Source organism: Lithobates pipiens, unplaced genomic scaffold, assembly GCF_037356315.1.
Source record: "Lithobates pipiens isolate NorthernLeopardFrog02 unplaced genomic scaffold, aLitPip1_a1.2 Scaffold_8, whole genome shotgun sequence".
NCBI classification, from domain to species: Eukaryota; Metazoa; Chordata; class Amphibia; order Anura; family Ranidae; genus Lithobates; species Lithobates pipiens.
Genome location: NW_027507903.1, coordinates 248,007,714 through 248,032,026, shown reverse-complemented (window position 1 = coordinate 248,032,026; position 24,313 = coordinate 248,007,714). Strand labels below are relative to the sequence as shown.

Here is a 24,313-nt window from a genome sequence, read left to right as displayed (position 1 = left end):
CACCCACACTCCTTTTGCACAGAAATTAAAACTTCTATTTATGGTCTATTGCCCTCGGCAACTATGTGAATAAAGCCCATTTGTTCAGAGTAAGTGACTCACAGGAATGAATTTATGAGTATGGCATATTCAGAAGGAGGGTAGTAGTGTCTGTCATAGCAAGTTTAATGTAAATTTACCATTATACTCTGATTGTGCAATATGCTTCAGCTTGTGGCTACTTTGGGGATAAAAATCACCTAGCAGAAAAAATTAGTCTTTAGGTAAGTATTATTGTAGAAGATAATTGGATGAATTTCATAAGATTAGATTCCTGGCATTATGATTGAATGGAAGTTTCTTGCACTTTTTTTTAAATCTACGGAGTAGAAGAGAGGAGGTGGTCTTAGATAGTTATTTTAGGGGCATGGTTGATTATAAACCTAATGGATTGTTCAGGTATGCTCTTGCACTACAGAGTTGTTGGTAAAAAAACTAATTGTTAATTGGACTGAAATGAGATATTTTTCCACTTTATCTACTGTAGGTGTTGCATCTGAAAATCTATATTGGGGTGTTGAACTCAAATTCATGGAGGTCCAATCAGTAAAATTGTCTTCCAACAGAGATCCAAACTGCATGTCTGTGCAATGTTTCAGATACTTTAGTTCCCACCGAAACCCTCTCATTTTATATCACAATCCTGATCTTACATCAGTGTTCTCAGTCCTTCTTCAGTTTCCCCCCACAGCACTGCCCTCCATTTATATCACCCCACTGCCCCCGTTTACATCACCCCCCCCCCACAGCACTGCCCCCCCTTTACATCACCCGCCCACAGCACTACCCCCCTTTACATCACCCACTGCCCACAGCACTACCAGCTTTACATCACCCCACCCACAGCACTGCCCCCTTCACATCCCCCCACAGCACTGCCCCTTCACATCCCCCCCAGAGCACTGCCCCCCTTTACATCCTCTCCCCCACAGCACTTGTCTCGTTTACATCACCCCCAGCACTGCCACCCTTAACATCACATCTCCCCTCCAGCACTTGCCCCTTCACATCACCCCCCACAACATTGCTCCCCTTTACTTTTTTCCCCCATAGAACTTGCCCCCTTTCACATCAACCTCCCCTCATGGCACTGCACCGCTTTCACTTCACCCCTCCCCCAATAATGTGCTCTTGTACTCTGCCCCTTCACATTTGCCCCCCCCTTGAAATCCCCCTCCCCCATGCACACACAGCACTGCCCCCTTCATGACACCCCTTATGTTCTCTTGCCAATGCTCTCTTAGTCCTACCTTACACAAATCTGAGAGCTGGAGGCACAGCCACACTGAATAGAGGGTGGGAGTTGCCAGATTTTTTCATACTAACTAGCTGGTGGTTGGTTGTTATGACCCCCCAGGTGGTCCTAGCAACCAATCACCTGCTATTTAATCTGGAAAGTTAACTCATGTAGCTCCTTCTCCCATCCTCCATTCAGTGTGGCTGTGCCTCCTGCTCTCCGATCTGTGTGAGGTAGGAGTTAACGCATGCAGCTCACTCCCATCCTCCATCCAATGCGGCTGTGCCTCCAGTCCTCCATGCATTACTTATCCTGCCTCCTGCTCTCCGCTTTGCCTTGAGAGTGGCAGCAGCGGACTCCAAGGTTGAAGAAGCGGCTCCTAAATGGGGGACCGCCAGTCCGGACTGGACAGTGGCTCAGTATGGATCTTGACCGCGGTCCACCATTTAGTGATGCCTGATCTATATAATACCGCATAGAGTAAATTTGGGAAATGTGCAACATTAATCAACCCCCCACAGGAAAGATATTAAACCCTTTTCCTCCCAGTGCTGTTTTTGCATTTTTTTGCACACGTTAAAAACATCACTTTAGACCTAAAGATTGCTTAAACTCCCCAAAGATTATATATTTTCTGAAAGCAGAGGCCCTGGAAAAAAACTTTTTATGTCACACAATATTAGAGCGAATTTCCAGCAAAAAATAAACTAGCGTTCATTTTAGGGCATACAAACGCAATATCTTAAATATTTTTGTTTCAATATAAAAGTTGAGGTTGCAATAAGTAAATAGATACTCAACATGTCAAGCCTTTAAATTTTGTGTGCCCATGAAACAGTGCCATTTGATACTAAATATTTTCTATAGGCGATGCTTTAAAAACTACAGGTCATCAGTTAACCATGAATAATGGACCTAGAATTATTGTTCTCATTCTGGCCTGCAATATATAATGTGTAACGTAATCAATAGACATGTGCCCTGGTGGAAATTTTGTTCCTTTTCGTTTCATTTGTTTGTTTGTTTGTTTGTTTTTTTGGGTAATTCATTATGATTGAAATTTTTTATTTTGAATAAATTTGTAAAAATCCAAAAATTCTAAAATCCGAAACTAAGAACGAAAATCCGAATAATTCAAAAGAACGAAAATCCGAAAAAAAATAAAATCCGAAAATAAGAACAAATATTGGAAAATCTGAAAATGAGAACGAAAATCCAAAAATCTGAAAATAAGAACGAAAATATGAAAATTCAAAAATATGAAAAATTTGAAAATCTGGATTAATAACTAACTAACTAATAATAAGTAACTATTAAATTATAGGTATTGGAATTTCCTTTCAAATTTGTCTGTTAGTGAACATAACAAATATGAATTTATCCAAAGTTACGAATTAATCATAACAATGAATACCGCTTCTAAACGAATGGATCATAACAAATTAATAATAATAAATCATAATAATAAATCACTTTATTATTATTATTTTCTTTTTTTAATTATTATTATTATTAATTTGTTACGTTCTATTCGTTTAGATGTGGAATTCGTTATTTCAGATAATTCGTAACTTCTGATAAATTCATATTCGTTATGTTCACTAACAGACAAATTTGAAAGGAAATTCCAATACCTATAATTTAGTAGTTAGTAATCGTTACTATTAGTTAGTTCGTTATTATTTTGGATTTTCAAATTTTTGAGTTTTCAAATTTTCAGATTTTTGTTCTTATTTTCACATTTTCGTTCTTTTGAATTTTAGGATTTTCATTCTTATTTTCTGATTTTCGAATTTTCTGATTTTTCGAATTTTCTGATTTTTGATCTTCTGATTTTCTGATTTCAGATTTTCATTCTTTCGCATTTTGGAATTCCGTATTTTCATTTTTTTTAATTTTCCATTTTTTTTTAAATTTCGTAAAAAATTATTAAACAGGTTTTCGTTAATTTGAATATTTACAAAATTAACAAATTTGTTGAATTTCGTCACAAAATGAATTTGGAACTAAACGAATTGCATGTCTAGTAATCAATGTTTTCGTACGTAGGCGTCCCACATGCTTGTTTATGTTTATATGTGCATGTACATGAGTATCTCGATTTTGTTTGTTTTTTTGGTAGGGGTGGGGGTAGTGCTTTTTATTTTTTACACCATTTTTCACTAAATTTTATTTTGATCACATTTTGTATCACATATGGGACCAAAAGTCTCCTTTGTGATATAATTTTGTTGTAACAGGTTCTCTCTATTGAGATATCAGGCATCTAATAGACCCCTGATGTCTCATCTGCCTTCCACTGAAGCTAATAGAGCGCAGATTGTGCAGAATGGTCCAATCTGTTCCAACAGAAAAAAAAAATTCTTCTTGTTCCCCTAAAAGCATTCGGACATTTCCTGGATCAATATTCTCTAAAGTTATTTTCTTTAAATGTTAATATCGAGTTATATTCTCCTTGTAAATGACTTACTACTCTGTCAGTTAGAGCTTATCTTCCATTGACCGGCTTATCTACAATATATTTTTACCATTGCCAGAGCTGTCCTATTCAGTATTTCGATTGCTCAAAGTTAGATCCCTGATGATTCAAATGACCACCAAACAACTTTATGTCTTTTATACTGTAGAATGCATGCTAAATATAGATTAAACTTAAAGTGGTTGTAAACCCTTACATATACCCAGTGAAGTGACTGGCCTCAGGTGATACACAGAAATTAAACAAATCCTCCTACATACGTTGCACCTGTTTATCTGTAGTCTTATCTTCTCTACATCTGTCCAGAATTTATAAAGCTTGTCTGAACTGTCAGAAAAAGGAGGTGGAGAATTGAATTTACATTCTGCAGAGCTCAGTAAGGAGAGCTCTGAGAGCTGATTGGAGGGAAGGGACACACCTCCCTTCATATAGCATATAGGAACAACAACTGAGGCTGTCAATCAGCTGAAGTTCCCTCCCCTGTCACCATTTTTCTCTTGGTTTCAGAAAAACATGTTAGAAGTGATTCATGCTGATAGCAGAGGAACAAAGCAGCAGACAGAAATGAATCTTAGTGCTCTTAATTGAGACAAGTACACTCTATAAAAGGATATGCTTTGTTCATATTTCATGCATGAGGTTTACAGCCTCTTTAAGGTAGAATCAAGCCCTCACCACACTGTACATACAGTAACCAGGCCCGGACTGGCCATAGGGCACACCGGGCCGCGAACTGCCGGTCCGCATGTCACATTTCCGCACTGTGCAGCCGCTTGGCCGGCCCTGCAACAAGCTCCTCGGCCGGCTTCGCGGGCCAACTCCGTGGAGACGGCCGCATTTCTTTCTGCCAGAGTCCCTATCAAGGCAGCGGGCTGGGGTGCAGGCTGGGCTGCTCCTTGGGCCAGCGCCGCTCACCACAGCTGTCTCCACGGCCACATCCGTGGCCGTCCGGCCAGCCTTTTTCCTTAGGAGGAATTGAAGAGGTCATGTGACTGAAGGGGGAGGAGTTGAAGGAGACCTCATCTGCCTAGTGTCGTAAAAGGACCTGCAACTGCTAGAAGGGTAAGTGACACTATTGCCGGTCTGCATATATGTATATTTTTTTATGCATCTTGGCTAATAATGTGTTTTTTTTGTTTTGTTTTTTAATCATGCCTGCCAATGTGTTTTTTTTCCCATGCCTGCCAATGTGTTTTTTTTTTCCCATGCCTGCCAATGTGTTTTTTTTTTCCCATACCTGCCAATGTTTTTTTTTTTCATGCCTGGCAATGCTTTAAACTGATCTTAATAAAAAATAAAAGTGGTCAGTCTCTCTTAGGCCGCGTACACACGCGGGGACTGTTCGCTCAACTTTGTTCGTCAAACAGTTTCAGCGGACAGTCCGCTCAAAATTAGCATGGACGGACTTGCCCACACACGACGAACGAACAGTCCGCTGAAACCGTGCGCGATGACGTGAACGGCACGTACGACGGGACTAGAAAACGACGTCCTATACACTGCAATGCAACCTTCGGCGTGTAAATTCTTTCTGAGCATGCGCGAGACTTAGTTTGACGAACAAGCCTACACACGGGCGGACTGTCCGCTCAAACCAAGTTTCAGCGGACAGTTTTTCGGAATTTCCGAAAAACTTTGTTCGTCAGACTGTCCGCTGAAACTGTCCGCTGAAGCCCACACACGAGCGGACTGTCCGCCGAAACACTGTTCAGCGGACAAAGTTGAGCGAACAGTCCCCGCGTGTGTACGCGGCCTTAGAGACCCCTTTCACACTGGTCATCTCCTGTATTAGATCCACAGTCTCTGGTCATCTCCTGTAATAGATCCGCAGTCTCTGGTCATCTCTTGTATTAGATCCGCAGTCTCTGGTCATCTCTTGTATTAGATCCGCAATCTCTGGTCATCTCTTGTATTAGATCCGCAGTCTCTGGTCATCTCCTGTATTAGATCCGCAGTCTCTGGTCATCTCCTGTAATAGATCCACAGTCTCTGGTCATCTCCTGTAATAGATCCGCAGTCTCTGGTCATCTCCTGTAATAGATCCGCAGTCTCTGGTCATCTCCTGTAATAGATCCGCAGTCTCTGGTCATCTCTTGTAATAGATCCGCAGTTTCTGGTCATCTCTTGTATTAGATCCGCAGTCTCTGGTCATCTCTTGTATTAGATCCGCAGTCTCTGGTCATCTCTTGTATTAGATCCGCAGTCTCTGGTCATCTCCTCTATTAGATCCGCAGTCTCTGGTCATCTCCTGTAATAGATCCGCAGTCTCTGGGCATCTCCTGTAATAGATCCGCAGTCTCTGGTCATCTCTTGTATTAGATTTGCAGTCTGTAGTCATCTTCTGTATTAGATCCGCAGTCTCTGGTCATCTCCTGTAATAGATCCGCAGTCTCTGGTCACCTCCTGTAATAGATCCACAGTCTCTGGTCATCGCCTGTATTAGATCCGCAGTCTCTGGTCATCTCCTGTAATAGATCCGCAGTCTCTGGTCATCGCCTGTATTAGATCCGCAGTCTCTGGTCATCTCCTGTAATAGATCCGCAGTCTCTGGTCATCTCCTGTAATAGATCCGCAGTCTCTGGTCATCTCCTGTAATAGATCCGCAGTCTCTGGCCATCTCTTGTATTAGTTTTGCAGTCTGTAGTCATCTCCTGTATTAGATCCGCAGTCTCTGGTCATCTCCTGTAATAGATCCGCAGTCTCTGGTCATCTCCTGTAATAGATCCGCAGTCTCTGGTCATCTCCTGTAATAGATCTGCAGTCTCTGGTCATCTCTTGTATTAGATTTGCAGTCTCTGGTCTTCTCTTGTATTAGATCCGCAGTCTCTGGTCATCTCCTGTAATAGATCCGCAGTCTCTGGTCATCTCCTGTAATAGATCCGCAGTCTCTGGTCATCTCCTGTAATAGATCTGCAGTCTCTGGTCATCTCTTGTATTAAATTTGCAGTCTCTGGTCTTCTCTTGTATTAGATCCGCAGTCTCTGGTCATCTCCTGTAATAGATCTGCAGTCTCTGGTCATCTCTTGTATATGATGACTTTGAAGGGGGAGGAGCCAAAGCAGACACCTGCTGCTGAGTCCTGGCAGAACACCGGATAACAGAAAACGTGAGTTCCGCGCCGTGCTCTGCGCTCACCCCCTTATAACCTGGATAGGAGGAGCAATGGGGGAGGCTGCATATAGAACAATCATTCTCTCCAGGAAGATGGAGAGAATGATTGTTCTATATGCAGCCGCCCCCACCCCTCCTCCTTTCCTGCTTATTACTGATGCCCCCCCCGGGCTCTCTATACCACCCATACTCTTTGCCTTCTCGTGCTCTCTGCCACCCCCCCAGTGCAATCCACCTCAACCATGCCCTCTGCCACCCCCCAGTGCGCTCAACCACCCCCATGCCCTCTGCCACCACCCCAGTGCACTCCACCTCCCCCATGCTCTCTACCACCCCCCCAGTGCAATCCACTTCACCCATGCCCTCTGCCACCCCCCCCAGTGCAACCCACCTCACCCATGCCCTCTGCCACCCCCCGTGCAATCCACCTCACCCATGCCCTCTGCCACCCTCCCCCAGTGTGCTCCACCTCCCCATGCCCTCTGCCACCCCCCAGTGCAATCCACCTCACCCATGCCCTCTGCCACCCCCCCCCAGTGTGCTCCACCTCCCCATGCCCTCTGCCACCCCCCCAGTGCAATCCACCTCCCATGCCCTCTGCCACCCCCCCATTTTGCTCCACCTCCCCATGCCCTCTGCCACCCCCCCAGTGCAATCCACCTCCCCATGCCCTCTGCCACCCCCCCAGTTTGCTCCACCTCCCCCATGCTCTCTGCCACCCCCGTGCAATCCACCTCAACCATGCCCTCTGCTACCCCCCCAGTGCGATCCACCTCCCCCATGCCCTCTGCCACCCCCCCCAGTGCGCTCCACCTCCCCATGCTCTCCACCGCCCCCTCCCTGTGTTCTCCACCACCCTCCCTGTGCTCTCCACCTACCCAATGCTCTCTGCCGCCCTCCCTGTGCTCGCCACATCCCCCCATGCTCTCCACCACCCTCCCTGTGCCCTCCATCTCTCCCTATGCTCTTTGCTGCCTCCCTGCGCTCTCCATCTCCCCCGATGCTCTCCACCAGCCCCCCTGCACTCTCCACCTCCCCCCATGCTCTCCACCGCCCCCCCGTGCTCTCCACCACCCTTGCTGTGCTCTCCACCTCCCCCCATGCTCTCTGCTGCCCCCTGTCCTCTCCACCTCCCCCCATGCTCTCTGCTGCCCCCTGTCCTCTCCACCTCCCCCCATGCTCTCCGCTGCCCCTTGTGCTCTTCTCTTCCTCCCTGTGCTCTTGCCCCACCCCATGTTCTCAAGGTTCTTCCCTGTGCTCTCCATACCCCCATGCTCTTTCCTGGTCCCACCTCACCTCCCCCCCCCCCCCCCACACACCTTTGCTGGGTTCCCCTCTCCCCTCTCTCAGGGGATTTGTCAGAGTGGAGAGTGGGGAAGGGGCCGGTTACCATGTCTTGGGCTGCTCAATCCAAAATGCCCGGGCCTATTTTTTTGTCCCAGTCCGGGCCTGACAGTAACTGCCTATATACCTGTATTGATAAATTTCACTTTTGATCATACAGCACTCATTTTACTACATTGGCTCTGATGAAAGAAAACAAAGTTGTATTTTCCCAACAGAAGGAACATATTTTACAAGTTCCAGCTGTTCCTGGCAAGCTGCAAGCTCTGTACTTGTGTAACAGCAGGATTTCCCTGTTTAAGTAATTGTTCGCTTTGCTGGGTGTGTACGGTGTGGGAAATTCCTGCCTCCGTGAACTCCTACAAGTGTGATTAGAATATGTAAGCATTCAGTCTTCTTAATGATTAGGTGACTTTCATATCAGAACAATGGCACATCTTAGCCCCTGTTGTAGCACATCTCTGTTTGATGTTCCTCCAGTTATTATGGAAAAGTTCTGTGAACTGATGGACTGCAACGACGGAGAGTTAGGATGGAGGGGGCTGGGTAAGTACGGCATTCCTTCATAACTAATGCCTAGTTTAGAATAATTGATTGTTTTATATAATTATGGTATATCTTTGATTCAACTTTAAAGTGGAAGTCTGGGTGAATACTATCTTAGCTTAAGGCTGGGTTCACACTATTGCAAATCAGATGCGGTTTCTCTGCAGAAGCCTGTGACTGGCTCTCAATGGAGCTGGTTCTCACACTGCTCCGTGATGACTCTGGAGCGAATTGCACAGGAGCCCTGTGCGTCCTCTGGTCCATTCCAGGTCCGAATTTAGCCAAAAAATCAGACTGAAATCAGACCCGAAACAGTGAATGGAGATGCACCGGACCCCCGCTGTGCGCTGCTCTACACAGAGATGTGAACCCAGCCTCAAGTATAACTAAAGGCAACTTTTTAAAGTGTTGGATAGAGTAGAGAGGGATTAGAACCTCCGTCGGTTTTTATTGCTATCTATGCCTCTGTTAGGGAGATTCCCCCTCTCTATTTGTCCTGTTTACCATTATCATTGAATGTGAAAGTAAAAGAAAATCCCAAATTTTGAGTTGTCCCCAGAAAAGGAATAGTGGGGAAATCTTCCAATGGGGACACTAGTTCTGGTGACCTGGGGGTCCCCAAGGAATTCCCTATATTTGTAGGAATTTCTACTCACTTCCTGTTTGGCTTTATGACAGTAAGTCATCTCTGCAATGGAACAAAGATGGCAAAAAGTAAATCTTACAGGGGTTATAACCCTCCCTTGCTCTATCCAAAATCAAAAAAAAAAAAAGTTTTGCCTATACTGAAGTTCTCCTTTAAACCTGCTCCCAGCCGCATTCTAAGCCCTATACTAACTATTCTGTAAATAATTCCTGGCTTCAGGGGAGAGGAGAGAGCAGCGATAATAGCTGCAATTAAAGTTGCCACCTCATCCCTTTAACCACTTCCCGACCGGCGCACGCCAATGTAATTCGGCAGAATGGCACGGACAGGCAAATGGACATACCTGTACGTCCCTTTAAATTTGCCGCCATACCATCGCGTGCACGTCGGTCGGGACCTCCGCGAGTTGGATCGCGGGTCCCGCGGACTCGATTGCCATGGGGATACCCGCGATCGTCTCATGGGGAGGAAGAACAGGGAGATACTAATGTAGACAAGCATCTCACCGTTCCGCCTAGTGACAGTGTCACTGATCTCTGCTCCCTCTCATCAGTCACATGTAGCCACGCCCCCCCACAGTTAGAAACATGCCCCAGGACACACTTAACCCCTACACTGCCACCTAGTGGTTAACCCCTTCCCTGCCAGTGTCATTTATACAGGAATCAGTGCATTTGTATAGCACTGATTGCTGTATAAATGACAATGGTCCCAAAAATGTGTCAAAAATGTCCGATGTGTCCGCTATAATGTCGCAGTCATGATAAAAATCACTGATTGCCACCATTACTAGTAAAAAAAAAATTATTAATAAAAATGCCATAAGACTATCGCCTTTTTTGTAAACGCTATAACTTTTGCGCAAACCAATCAAAAAATGCTTATTGCGATATTTTTTTTACCAAAAATATGTAGAAGAAAACGAATCTGCCTAAACTGAGGAAAAAAAATTGTTTTTTTATATATATGTTTGGAGGATATTTATTATAGCAAAATGTAATGTCGCTCTTTTTTTGTTTATAGCGCAAAAAATAAAAACCAAAGGGGTGATCAAATATCACCAAAAGAAAGCTCTATTTGTGGGGAAAAAAGGACGTCAATTTTGTTTGGGAGCCACTTCACACGACCGTGCAATTGTCAGTTAAAGCGATGCAGTGCTGAATCCCAAAAAGTGATCTGGTCTTTGGCCAGCAAAATGGTCTGGGGCTTAAGTGGTTAAACCCGAACACGTTTGAATTACTCAGGTTCTGAGGCTAATTAAATGTAGATAAGGTACTGAGTTTAATTACCACCTTAATCAGCCACAGAACCTGTATAATTAATATGTGTTTGGGTTTAAAGGGTTGAGGTGGCAACCATAGATGCAATGCCTGGTCAGTGACATCCCCCATAGACTTGTTACAGGGGCATCTGTTGTCCGCTGTGCCTCCTTTTCCTTTAAGCTGTGGACAGGAGCTGGTCACTTGACCAGACCAGAGTGCCCTCAGAATAGGTAAATATAGATGTCTTTCCTTTATAGAGTAGTTAGTATAGGGCTTAGAATGGGAGCAGTTTTAAAGTAGTTGTAAAGGCTGAAGGTTCTTAAACTTCATTCATTCTATGCATGAAGGTAAAAAAAAAACTTCTGGGTGCAGCTCCCCTCCTAGGGGTTCCCACCTTTTCTTCAAGTCGAACCCAAACACTTTAGCGGCACACAGCAAAAAAAAATTCTAGTAGAAATTATACATATATTTTGCAATTGAATAACATTTCTAATCAAATGAAATTAATCACAAGAGTCCCCCTTTACATCAGAGTCCACAGAGTTCCTCTTTTACATCTGAACTCACGGAGTTCCCTTACACTGTAAGGGGGGGGGGGGGGTGGGTGGACAGACCCTGATGTAAGGGAGAACTCTGAGGACTCTGCAGAATCTGATGTAAGGGAGAACTCTAGGGACTCTGACATAAGAGATGCTCTGGGAACCCTGATCTAAGGGTGAACATTGAGAACTCTGATTTACGGAGAGGACTCTGATGTAAGGGGAACACTGTGGCCTCTGGTGTAAAGGGGAACTTTGATGTAAGGGGTGCTCTGAGAACCCTGATTTACCTTAGTGTACTCACTCAGAGGCAGGAGAGAGAAGGGGGAGACTTCAGTCACAGGCAGGGATGGATGGTGAGCTCACTCCCCCCTTGGCAGTCAGCACCTCTCATCCAGATGTAGCTGAGACTTTGCTGGACTTCAAATTTCTGGCGCCCATTTTCTTTTTCTGAGGCACAGCGCCAGGGATTGAAGTGTGGGCAGACACAGATGGGTAGGGGCGGGAGGAAGAGGAGCAGATCAAGCCCTCTCTCCTCTCCCGTCTGTGTGTCTGTAATTGTTAATGCTGGCTTTGGGCAGTGTGAAAGAGAGTGTAACAGACACTCTCGGCTTAAACATCTGCAGCCAGCAACCCTGCTGGGAAGCCATAGTCTGGCCTGAATAAAGTGTCCAGGATGCAGGTGGTCTGAAACCCAAATGCATGACTCCAAACCCGAACTGTCCGGTTGAATGCCGGACAGGTGGAAACCCTATCCCTTCCCGAACCCCCTAATACTCCCCTGAGCTCCAACTCGATCCAGTGATGTGCACAAGAGCCTCAGCTGTCCAGGACTCCCTCTCCTTAGTGGGAGCCAATAGCTGACTTCATGTTCAGGTGAGGAATTGGGAGCGGGTATTACAAAAGAAGAAAAAATAAACTGTCATATCTGACCAGGCTGGGGGAGAGAAGGTGCAGAAAGGAAAGTGATTTTTAGGTGTAAGTCCACTTTGAAGTACTGTATGTATATTTAATTTTGGACAGAGTGATGAAATTCACTCTCTCTGTTTGTCCTGGTGACCATTGTCTATTATACAGTAAGGCTCGGTTCACACAGGGGGCGACGCGAGGCGACACGACTTGCCGCGCCGCGACCTGCCGCGACCTCAGCGGCGACTTGCAAATGACTTCTGTATAGAAGTCAATGCAAGTCGCCCGAGGTCGCCCAAAAGTAGTACAGCAACCTTTTTTCTAAATCGGAGCGACTCGAGTCGCTCCTCTTAGAACGGTTCCGTAGTACAGAACGGGGGCGACTTGTCAGGTCGCGGCACGGCAAGTCGTGCCGCCTCGCGTCGCCCCCTGTGTGAACGGAGCCTAAGTGATGGGAAAGGCAACATATTTCAGTTGTAAATAAACATTTTAGTAAATTAACTTATTTCTTGCAGCTGAGCGACTATCTTCCGATTGGAGGGACTTTCGTAGAATTGAGAAGTATGCTGAACAAGGAAAAAGCAGTACAAAGGAGCTTGTCTGGCGTTGGGCACATAAAAATAAGACAGTCGGTGACCTGTTATTAGTTTTACAGGAAATGGGACAGCAGAGAGCCATCTCCTTTTTCAGAGGTAAGGAAATACTAAAGACGCATATTGCAACAGTCAGAATAATTTGGGTGATAAAAAAAAACACACACAATATCTTAAAGTGATTTTAAAGGCTCGTTTTTTTTTTTTTTTTAAATAACAAACATACCATACTTACCTCCACTTTGCAGCTTGTTTTGCACGGTGTGGCCCCAATCGTCCATTTCTGGGGTCCCTCGGCGGCTCTCGTGGGTCCTCCTCGCATCAGATAACCCCCTAGGAGAAGCAATCTCCCGGGGAGGTTACCTTGCACACCCACTCCCGAGTCCAGCATTTGCGTCCATAGACACAAATGCTGGACTCGGCCCTGCCCCCCTGGGGCCCGCCTCATTGCATTTGATTGACAGCATTGGGAGCCAATGGCTGTGCTGCCGATCAGGAGCCCGTGGAGAGAGGGACAGTGTGTCCTCGCCAAGGAAAATATGGGGCTCAGGTAAGTAAAAAGGGGGGCCGGTCACTGCCAGGTGTTTTTTCACCTTAATGTATAGGATGCATTAAAATCGTGCAAGCAGAATCTAGAACTTATTTTGGGTGACAGGCGTTCCATGATTCTGTTTGTTTGTTTTATCACGTGAATCGTCAGGTAACGATCGCGGTAAAATCGCGCCGTGATTTCAGTGCGATTGAAAATAATGGGGATCGCAAGGGCATCCTGCGATTTTCAGCAATTCGGAATCGTGGACAGAATCGCAGAGATTCTGCCCCACGATCTGGATCGCCACAGTGTGAACAGAGCCTTAAGCTTAGAGTACAAGGGCAATTTTTTTCAGATGCTAACTGCAGTGTTTGAATTTTGAATTGGATCTTTTGGAACATTGTACGCTCAAATTTATTCCAAGCCGAAATCAAATGCACTTGCATGAACACTAACCAGAAACAATATTTCACAACATTTTAGGGACACTGTGTATAATTTTGCATCTAGTAGTAGCTAGGAATGAGCATAACCCCCCAGTTTGGTTCACACCAAAACATGTGAACACGTAAAAAATTTGTGCGAACATGTGAACACCGTTTAAGTCTATGGGACACGAACGTGAAAAATCAAAAGTGTTTATTTTAAAGGCTTATATGCAAGTTATTGCCATTAAAAGTGCTTGGGGACCTGGGTCCTGCCCCAGGGGACATGTATCAATGCAAAAAAAGTTTTTAAAACGGTTGTTTTTTCAGGAGCAATTATTTTAATAATGCTTAACCACTAGAGATCCGAGCTATAGCCGAATGATGGACATGCTTTGCTGGGACTACGTCTATTGACGTCGTCCCGTGCACGAGCGGCCTGCACGCCCCCTGAGGGGCGCACGCAGCGTGCTCTGTGATCGGCGAGTCTATGAGACTCGCCTGATCGTGGATCCGAGCAAGGGGTCGATACCGACCCCTTACCATGTGATCAGCTGTCAGCCAATGACAGCCGATCATGTGACAAAACAGAGCCGGTAATCGACTATTTTTCCTCCTCGCGCTGTCAGAGAAAAAAAAAGCTGATCACCGGCGGCCGTGATCGGGACATCAGTCCCGATCATGGCCAACTTATCAGTGCCCACCTACCCCCTGCCAGTACCAGCCAGTTATTAATAAAAGTGCCACCCATCAGTGCCCATAGTGCCATACATGAGTGCTATACATCAGTGCCCACAGTGCCATACATCAGTGCCCACAATCTGCCTCAACAACAGTGCTGCACCTCAGTGCCACATATCCGTGCCCATCAGTGTCATCTACCAGTGCCCATCAGTGCCCATCAGTGCCGCCCATCAGTGCCGCCCATCAGTGCTAAGCAGTGCCACCTATCAGAGCCACCTATCAGTGCCCATCAGTCCCATCTATCAGTGGTACCTATCAGTGCCCCTTAGTGACACCCATCCGTGCCACCCATCAGTGCCCATCTGTGCCCATCAGTGCCACCTTATCTGTGCCCATCAGTACTGCCTTATCTGTGCCTATCGGTGCCACCTTATCTGTGCCTATTAGTGTCCCCTTAACTGTGCCTATCAGTGCCCACCAGTGCAGCCTATCAGTGCCCACCAGTGCTGCCTATCAGTGCCCACCAGTGCCGCCTCATCAGCGCATTTCAATGAAGGAGAAAAATGACCTGTTTGCAAAATTTTATAACAAACTATTAAACATGATTTTTTATTTTTTTTTATTTTGCATTTTTTTTGTTTGTTTAGCAAAAAATAAAACTCCCAGCTGTAACTAAATACTACCAAAAGAAAGCTCTATTTGTGGGAAAAAAATGATAAAAATTTCATTTGGGTACAGTGTTGCATGGCCGCGCAATTGTCATTCAAAGTGCATCAGCGTTGAAAGCTGAAAATTGGTCTGGGCAGGAGGGGGGTTTAAGTGCCCAGTAAGCAAGTGGTTAAAGTGAAACAATAAAAATGAAATATTACTTTAAATATCGTGCCTGTGGGTCCCTTAGTCTGCCTGTAAAGTGGTACATCTTTCTGATGTGTTTTACAGTGCCGCAGCAAAATTACATTTCTGAAGGAAAACATGTAATTTAAAATTGCTTGTGGCTGTAATGTATTGCCGGATAGATAGAAATCAATGAAAAACAAATCCATACCAGGCCCTTTGGATATTACAAAGCACTCCATGCACCAAAAAACCCCCAAAAACCTGCGTGGGGTCCTCCCCCCCAAAATCCATACCAGACCTTTAACCCGAGCAAGCAGCCTGGAAGGCCAGGAAAGGGGGGGACGAGTGAGGGCCCCCTTCTTGAACCATACAGGAACGTTAGATGGGATGTTTATTTAGACATATATTGTTTTCCTTTGGTCCCTCCCACATTCCCTTTTCCTTCTTTTGACTGGCTATGATGTCTGTGTATGTCTATGTTGTTGTTATTTTCAGCATGGAGTAGCCAAAGTTCTGATTGACTTCATGTGATTCCACAAGGTGCACAGCTGAGAGTGATTTTATATGTTCCGCTGGCGTCGTCCTCCTTACCTGTTTCAGGGTAATAAATAAGCGCAGCGTTGCTGTGAAAAATGTGTCTACCTGTACCTGTTTGCCTGTCCTGTGGTGTTATTCATGTTACGGATTTTACAATAAAGAGATTCATAAAGAGATTCATCACTACCTTCGGTGTGCACCCATCAATTCATTTTACCCTTCTGAACCATACCAGGCTGCTTGCCCTCAACATGGGGGGGGGGGTGCTTTGGGATCCACACCAACCCTGGCCATTGGTTGTGGAGGTCTGCAGGCGGGGGGGCTTATCAGAATCTGGAAGCCCCATTTAACAAGGGGGCCCCCATATCCTCCCCCCTCCTCTATGTGAATGGGCATGGGTATATTCTCCAAAAAAACTGTAAAAACCACAAAACGCAGTTTTTGACAATTTTTTTATTAAAATAAATAAATATGTCCTGTGATGTACATCCATTGTCAATCGCGCCCCCCGACAGACTCGAAAAATAGAAAAAAATAAAACAAAAATACTCCGTCTCCATGGGAGGCATCCCACTGACTACTGTATTTTCGATGTGACAGCTCGTATGTAGGCAAGGAATGGGCCACCTGCTGACATAACCGGATAACCCAGCCCCCTCTGACGGCACGTGACGTCAGAAGGGGTGGGGTCACTCGGTTATGTTACCGGGTGGCCCCGCTCTTGCCTACATAACAGTTGTCACAGCAAAGAGACAGCCAAGAGGCGGAGGGGTTTTTTTTGTTTGTTTTTTTAGGACCGTCGGGGGACGTGATTGAAGATGGATGGACATCACGGGACACTTTTCTTTTTTTTCTTTTTTTTTACTGAATAAAGCCACAGGAACACGTTGTCCAGCACCAGGAAATGGTAACCTCCCAGGGTCTGGAAAGGCATTACAAAAACTTTTCTTCAAGGCCTCCTGAAGATGTTTCATCCTCTGCTCCCTGTGCGAAGGAAGGAAGTTTTCTGCAACTTTACCTTTGTAATGAGGATCAAGAAAGGTTGCCAGCCAGTAATAATCCATCTCCTTGATACCACAAATCCTAGGGTCCTTTCACAGGCTTTGCAGAATCAGGGAGGCCATGCAGCATAAGTTTGCAGAGGCATTCGATTCTGAGTCCTCTGGGTCTCTAAGGCCGCGTACACACGGGCGGACTGTTCGCCCAACTTTGTCCGCTGAACAGTGTTTCAGCGGACAGTCCGCTCGTGTGTGGGCTTCAGCGGATAGTTTCAGCGGACAGTCTGACGAACAAACTTTTTCGGAATTTCCGTAAGACTGTCCGCTGAAACTTGGTTTGAGCGGACAGTCCGCTCGTGTGTAGGCTTGTTCGACAAACTAAGTCTCGCGCACACTCAGAAAGAATTTACACGGCGAAGGTTGCATTGCAGTGTATTGGACTTCGAATCTCTCGTCCCGTCGTACGTGCTGTTCACGTCATCGCGCAAGTTTTCAGCGGACTGTTCGTTCGTCGTGTGTGGTCAAGTCCGTTCATGCTAATTTTGAACGGACTGCTTGTCAAACTGTTTGACGAACCTAGTTGGGCAGACAGTCCGCCGTTGTGTACGCGGCCTAAGGCTCCATGCACACTGGAGCTCATAAACTGCAGTTTATTGGAGTTTGGGCGTTTTTTTTAAAAGCCCATAAACTCCACTCTATGTTAGCCTATGTGTCCATGCACACATGGACGTTTTTAGCTTTAATGAGCAGTAAAGTTTATGGCCTTTTTTCTGAACGCCAGAAATTCGCGTTCAAAGTGCAGTTTTTCACTGCCAAAAAACTTCAAACGCCGATAAACGCTAATAAACGCTTATAAACGCTCATTAACACGCTTTAATTAGTATTTGGCATTCTGTTTTTTCAATGCATTGTGGGAGTTTGGAATGCACTGTGGGATTTTTGGAGTGTCCTCTGTGTATATTGAAAATGCCCATAAACGCTAACGCTAATAAGCGCTCATAAACGCTAGTACAAAACGCTGTTAAAAGCACGTTTTTCAACCAGCATTTTCTGACAGCAATCTGGCATCCAGAAAAAGCTTTTTTGAGCTTCAGTGTGCATGGAACCATAGGATGACATTATCTGGAACTACCTCCTCCCAGCCACATACAACTCCTTGGGTTTCTGGGGACTGAAAACCATCTCTTGAAGTCTGCTGTGTGTTATCCTCTACATCCATGCTGACACAATTCTCCTCCTCCTCCACTTCTTCCTGTGTGTTTGGCGCTCCCGTAGGAATGCTATCTGCATAAAGGGGGCCTTGAGAGGAAAGGAAGTCCTCCTCTCCCTCTCGCTGTTCTGCCTCAAATGCCTGTCCATAATTCCACGAAGCGTGTGCTCCAGCAGGAAGTCTAGAGGGACAGTGTCACTGATGCATGCATTGTTGCTGCTCACCATCGTTGTGGCCTCCTCAAATGGTAACAGGAAGGTGCATGCATCCTTGATCAGTGGTGTGGCGAAAAGAAGTCAAGCTCGCCTGACTTACGTTCGACTCAAACCACAGGCTCATCCCTAGTGGTAGCTGGGCACAATGAACTTGACTTGACATTGTAATGTTGATGACATTTCACAATTTACTGTAAGTGGCTTCCTCAATTCAAACTATTTTTTTAACAGAGGAAACCACTTGGATGAGTGGTGAAATGTATTTAAAGAGTAACTCCACTTTTGTTGAGAAAAAATATTTCCCTCTGGGTGCTCTATGTACATTGCAAACTTTTTAACAAACTTTGTTGCAGATTCCTACTTTTTGTTATTATGGAGAAATAGCTGTTTGTCTGTGTCCATGTGCGGAGGGAATCTGTATGTTAGTGGTTTTATAATTATCAGCTGCTGCACCTGCAAAACTTTAATGAGGAAATTGGCAGGGTCTACATCCCTTTAGATGTGATTTTCCTTTGAGAGTACTGCAGGGGATGCTCAAAATTTAATTTGTATCTTAGTGCAGACTGGGAAAATTATTAAACCATTCACACAAGCAGGAAATTACATCTCTGGGGGGGCAATCTGTACACCCTCTGTGCAGGGCTCAAGTCCTGGGGAAAAAAGTGTGGGAACTGCCACCCAAGATCCACTCCCCCACCAAAAAAAACAAAAAAAAAACGATACGCTCATATGCACGAACCCTTCAAAAGTGGTATTTTTCATCCAATTTTCATATTGTGTGTATGAAGCTTAACTGTTAGTACATAAAAAAACAATTCTCAATAAACATAAATACGGTAATTCTCTGAATAATCAGCATTCATTCAATTGTGCTTCCATGCAAATGTGAACATCATGTTCTGATCTTTATTGGGGAATTTTATTTTGTATATAGAGTGTTTATGTTGTGAGTTTCCACTTTTCATTGAACAGAGTTTGGATAACACAGGGTTAAACGGGAAGGTCATAAAATAACTGCACATTATCTGGACAGAATGCTTGGGGAGATAGTGATGTGTTCCTGCTTAGGAGATGTATGTTAGCTTGGGGGGGCTGCAAACTCTGCAGGGCTCCAACACACACTCGCTGCTATTCCAACCCTTCACATATTTCCGCATAAACTTCCCTCCTGGCATTAAACTTTGCCAGGTATTGTGCCCAGCTTACCACCCCAAACTGATGTTCCTCCCTCAGCTCACCTCTCTCCCTGCATGTCCTGTGAGCAGAATAGCTGTGCTCCTCCTCTGGGTTCTCTCATCATATGGCACACAGAGCAAGTATGCAGGAGACTTGGGGGGGGGGGGGTGTGGAGACAGAAAATCAGGAGGGGCCGGTGGGGAGGAGCGCATCACGAGAGATCTGACTAAATACAATCTCTTAGCAGCAGGGACCTGATCTACCTGTCAGCTAGCTGTGATTGACAGGTAGATCGAAGAGGAGCTATCATGGGGCCCCCTACTGGCAATGCCTGAATGGTCAGTCCACCCCTGGTGTACGGAACTTACTATTGTGAGCTGTGTCAGCGGGTGCTAGTGTAGCACCTCCCACACAGCTCGCATACTTCAAAGTCTTGCAGGACGCGGCTGCTAACGGGAACTGAGTTCCTATTGTGGAAAAAGTACAGGAACTCCGTTCCCATGCGTTCCCGCAGGACTTGAGCCCTGCATCTGTGTACAGAACACCTGCAAGTAGCCATATTGCCTTGCATTTTACAGAAAATTACAGTGGCTGCAGATTGAAAAGGAAAGGTAATTTTTAATAACATTCAATTACAATACTTGTGTTGCATTTGTATATGCTATATGTTTTTTTTTTTTTTGCTCATTTATTTGCCCACAAAAGAAGAAAAGAAGAGAATTGGGGCTGCTCTGTGCAAAACCATTGCACAGAGCAGGTAAGTATAACATGTTTGTTATTTAAACTTTCCTTTAGAATCACTTTAAAATTATGTCTAATTAGTTGCTATGGGTTATTGTACTTTGTTCTTAGCCAACCCCAGGATTTTTAAAACATTTTCCCTTGCAGTGAGGACCCCTGCACTGTACATGTAAGTTGCTTGTTACATCCAGAAAGGGAGTAAATACTTACCTTACTCCTAGAGGCGATTCAGTTCACATTGTGCGCTATACAAGTATTTCATTCATTCATTCATACTCCTCACTCCAGCTGATTCCCTCCAGTGCTTTGACCAGTCCCTGCTTTGTAAGCTGCAGTCGGCTTGGATGGACTTTAGCCTCCTCGATGTACAGGGTTATAAGCCCTGTATTGTGCATACATAATAATGCAGAGGCTGTGCCCATGTCTTATCATATAAGGTCCCCCATCAGATAGCGTCCGCTGTATACTGCGCATGCGCAGTACACAGCAACACAGATTCCGAAAATAGCCGAGGATGAACGGCGCCTGCGCACTGAGTCCAGGTTCTAGCCCCACCATCCAAGTGGACATAGAGCAGGAATAAAAAAAAGCCGAGCGCAGCGAGGCTGAGCCCGAAGCGTGGCGAGCGAAGCTAGCCTGCGAGGGGCCATCTAATTTTCACAACCCTATGTCCGCTTGGATGGTGGGGCTACCACCTCCACTCACGACGCAGGCGCCGCTCAGTTTCGGAAATTTTGGAAGCTTCTTCTGCCCCGTACTGCGCATGCGCAGTACTGGGCGGACGCTATATGATGGCCGGACTGAATATGCCAGAACACCCACAGTCCAGAGCTTCAGGCAGAGGAGGAGAGTGGTGGAGCCAGCCAGTGGGGTATACAGGAAGCCTCAGTTCACAGTACCTTTGTATGTGAATCACACAGGAACCAGACTGCATTCCTGTTGAGTTCACATGTGATTCAGTGTTGTGCGATTTGACTGATTGATCTTGAATGGGCTCAAATTGCGCAGCATCGCACCAAAGTCGTGCATGCAGCAATTTTGGAGCAACACTGCAACCGGATCACATGATACTTTTGTACCATGCAAGCCTTTCCTGGAAAATGCACTGCCATAGGCGTGCGCAGAGGGTTTGCCAGGTGTGCCCAGGCACACCCTAATCACCCTGCGCAGCACAAATTCCTCCTACTGCCCTGGCTCCTCCCCCCACAGCGCTTCTGGCTTCGCTCCTCTCCCGCAGGCTGTGCGCTACGTTTGTGACCTGTTTTTGGGGTGTCATTAAGATTGCACCTGCAGCTGATCGCAAGGGCAGTGTGAACTGAATGTAGTTTGGGAAACGTGCACGGATCACAATGTTTCGGGCACCACATTAGTGTGAACCTAGGGTCAGTGATAGCTATGCTAATGCCGCATACACACGATCGGACTTTTCGACGGACTAGGTCCGACGGTCTTCCCAATGGACTTTCGGCGGAGGTCCGATGGACTTTCTGAACGAAACGGACTTGGCCACACATGACCGAACTAAGTCCGTTCGAAAGTCCGTTTGTTTTGAATGTAATTACGTAAATGGGACTAAACAAGGAAGTTCAATAGCCAGTAGCCAATAGCTGCCCTTGCGTCGTATTTGGCCCGTCGGACTAGCACACAGATAAACGGTTTTCCCAATTTTTAGTCCGTTGGACTTGAGTCCGTTGGATAGATTCGAAACATGTTTTATTTCTAGGTCCGTCTGACTTTTGGGGAAAAAAAGTCAGCTGGAGCCCATACACGATAGAATTATCAGACGGATTCCGGTCCGCTGGACCAAGTCTGCCAGAAAGTCATATCGTGTGTATTCGGCATCAGGGGTACACAGCGCAGGCTCTAGGATTTAACCTATGCAGTGTTGCAGTGCAGGAGGACCCCACTACAAGGGTACATTATGTTAAATTCTGGGAGGCTTAATCAAATACGAGCATATGAGTGTGAATGTGCTTCTGCCTTTGCAACTAACGTTTTACTTTCTGAATAATTGCACATTCGGAGTGTCCTTTGTTTCATCTGTCTTGTAGGGTTCAATACTTTGAAAGCTCTTCATGACCGACCACTAAATTAATAGCTCAGTAAAGTGAAATAATGCATGGTGGGATAACATCTTTCATGTTTTCATTTTTTCATAGAGATAAATGTCCTGTCACCTGTCAGCTTGCAGGAGATTAAAGAAGGAACTAAGAACTTCAGCAGAGACTTCCTAATTGGAGAAGGACAGTTTTTTGATGTTTACAAAGCAGACATTAAAAACCAGTCATGTGTTGTCAAGCTTCTTAAACAGGTGAAGAAATAATTACATAGAAGCCGTTTACGGTTACTCTGTAATCAATTAACGTAGCACTATCCGACTTTACAAGCTGCATGAACACATTCTTTGCAAGTCGCACAGAATATTGAAATAACCATAATCTTTTCTATTAGCGAGCCACCCTTGAGATCCAATCACGATCTGCCTGAGAAAAACACTTTTGGGGAAGTTTAGCTATCTGAATTTTCTGATTTTTTGGGCCCCGTCTCAATAACTCATAATGTCCCTTGTACCTTTTTTTTGGCAGTTCACACAGTGAACTGTTGCCGCAGGGGATCTCAGCTACATGTTACTTCAATAAATTTTACCCTAACAGGTCACAGGGTGAGAGACAACAAAAGCAGAGTTTAGCAACTGTGTGATGGATTTTTACTCTGAATGGTCAAAGACTAAGAAGCAGCAGATGAGCAAATGTGATGTGTGATACAACCTGTATGCACACAGCCAAAACAATAAAGGCTAATGTGTGGGTAGAAGAATTTACTTGATTGCATCATTCGTAGGCCACCATTGCAAACTGAGATTAGTTGCTGGCGTCAGTTCAAATCTCAACCCTGGCACTATCTGCCTGGAGTCTGCAGGTTCTCCCTGTACCTGCGTGGGTTTCCTCCAACTATTCCAGTTTCCTCCCACACTCCAAAGACATGCTGGTAGGTTAGGGTGACCAGACATCCCCGGTTTCCAGGGACAGTCCCCGGATTGAGGACACTGTCCCGGGACCAAGTCTGTCCCTGGTTTTGTCCCCGGATTGGATTTGAACAGGGACTGGAGCAATTTCAAAGACAGTCAGTGCCGAATAAAAAATACAAAAACAGAATTGCACACCTCTGCTCCACCACTCCTACTAGCTTAAGGGGTGTATTTTTTTTCCATTATCTGTGCCCCTTTCTGATGATCAAATGCTGGTCGGAGTGGAGGGAATATTTCTTCAGTTTCGGGCGCATGCCCATTCAGCTCAGCTCGCATGTTCTTCTGCCTTGGCTCAAGTCCCGGCCAGCCGCCTGCCTGCTTATCTCCTTGCCTTCCCTGGCAGAGTGATCTTCCTCTTCTCCCCACCCAGTAGTAGCCGGGGCCTGGAGAGTAAGACTTAACATGCTGTGAGGCAGGCGGCGGCTGTGATGGGCAGAGAGTCACTGATTGGCACCAGTAAAAATCTGGTCACCTTATGGTAGGTTAATTAGCTCCTTTATAAATTGTCCCTAGTGTGTATGAATGTGAGTTAGGGACCTCAGATTGTAAGCTCCTTGAGGGCAGGGACTGATATGAATGTACAATGTATATGTAGCTCTGCTTAAATTCATAGTGCTATATAAATACCTGTAATAATTAAAACAAAAAATAAATAGTTGAGGTCTGAGGAAGGATGGCATCAGAGTTTTAAGGTGAAAGTGAAGTAAGGCCCCTTTCACACGGGGCGGATCAGTAATGATCCGCCCCGTGATGATCCGCTCGCTCAGCGGGGATCGCTCCGTTGTCCCCGCTGAGCCGGCTGCGGACAGGGCGGTCTCCGCACACTGTGCGGGGACCGCCCTGTCAGCTCTCCGCTCTCCTCTATGGGGATCGGACGAGCACGGACCGTGTGTCCGTGTTCATCCGATCCGCTCTGCAGATGGACAGAAAAATAGGATTTTCCTCCGTCTGCAGAATCGGACATTTGCGGAGGCGGACAATAGCGGGTGTCTGCGGATGCTCATCCGCAGACACCCGCTATCCCATAGGGATGAATGGATGTCCGTATTTCATCCGCAAACGGATGGATGAAATACGGACATATCATCCGCATGTGTGAAAGGGGCCTAAAGGAAAAGCCATAGAGAGTATAGTGGTCCCTTTGATATATTCCTGTAAGTATTACACCTACACATCACTTGCATGCGCTTAACATGAAAAAATATATCTAAAGATAGGTCTGCTT

The 24,313-nt window shown here is 45.6% G+C and overlaps 1 protein-coding gene across 1 annotated transcript in view; it reads left to right on the top strand.

Annotated features, from left to right (window-relative positions):
- Positions 1 to 8,451: 8,451 nt before the first annotated feature.
- IRAK3 (interleukin 1 receptor associated kinase 3) overlaps positions 8,452 to 24,313 on the top strand; it is a 40,088-nt gene continuing 24,226 nt past the window's right edge. The window contains exons 1-3 of the mRNA XM_077469676.1: positions 8,452 to 8,756; positions 12,628 to 12,804; positions 22,220 to 22,371. Coding sequence (XP_077325802.1) covers positions 8,639 to 8,756; positions 12,628 to 12,804; positions 22,220 to 22,371 — 447 coding nt within the window. The 5' untranslated portion in view covers positions 8,452 to 8,638. The remainder of the gene's footprint in view (positions 8,757 to 12,627; positions 12,805 to 22,219; positions 22,372 to 24,313) is intronic.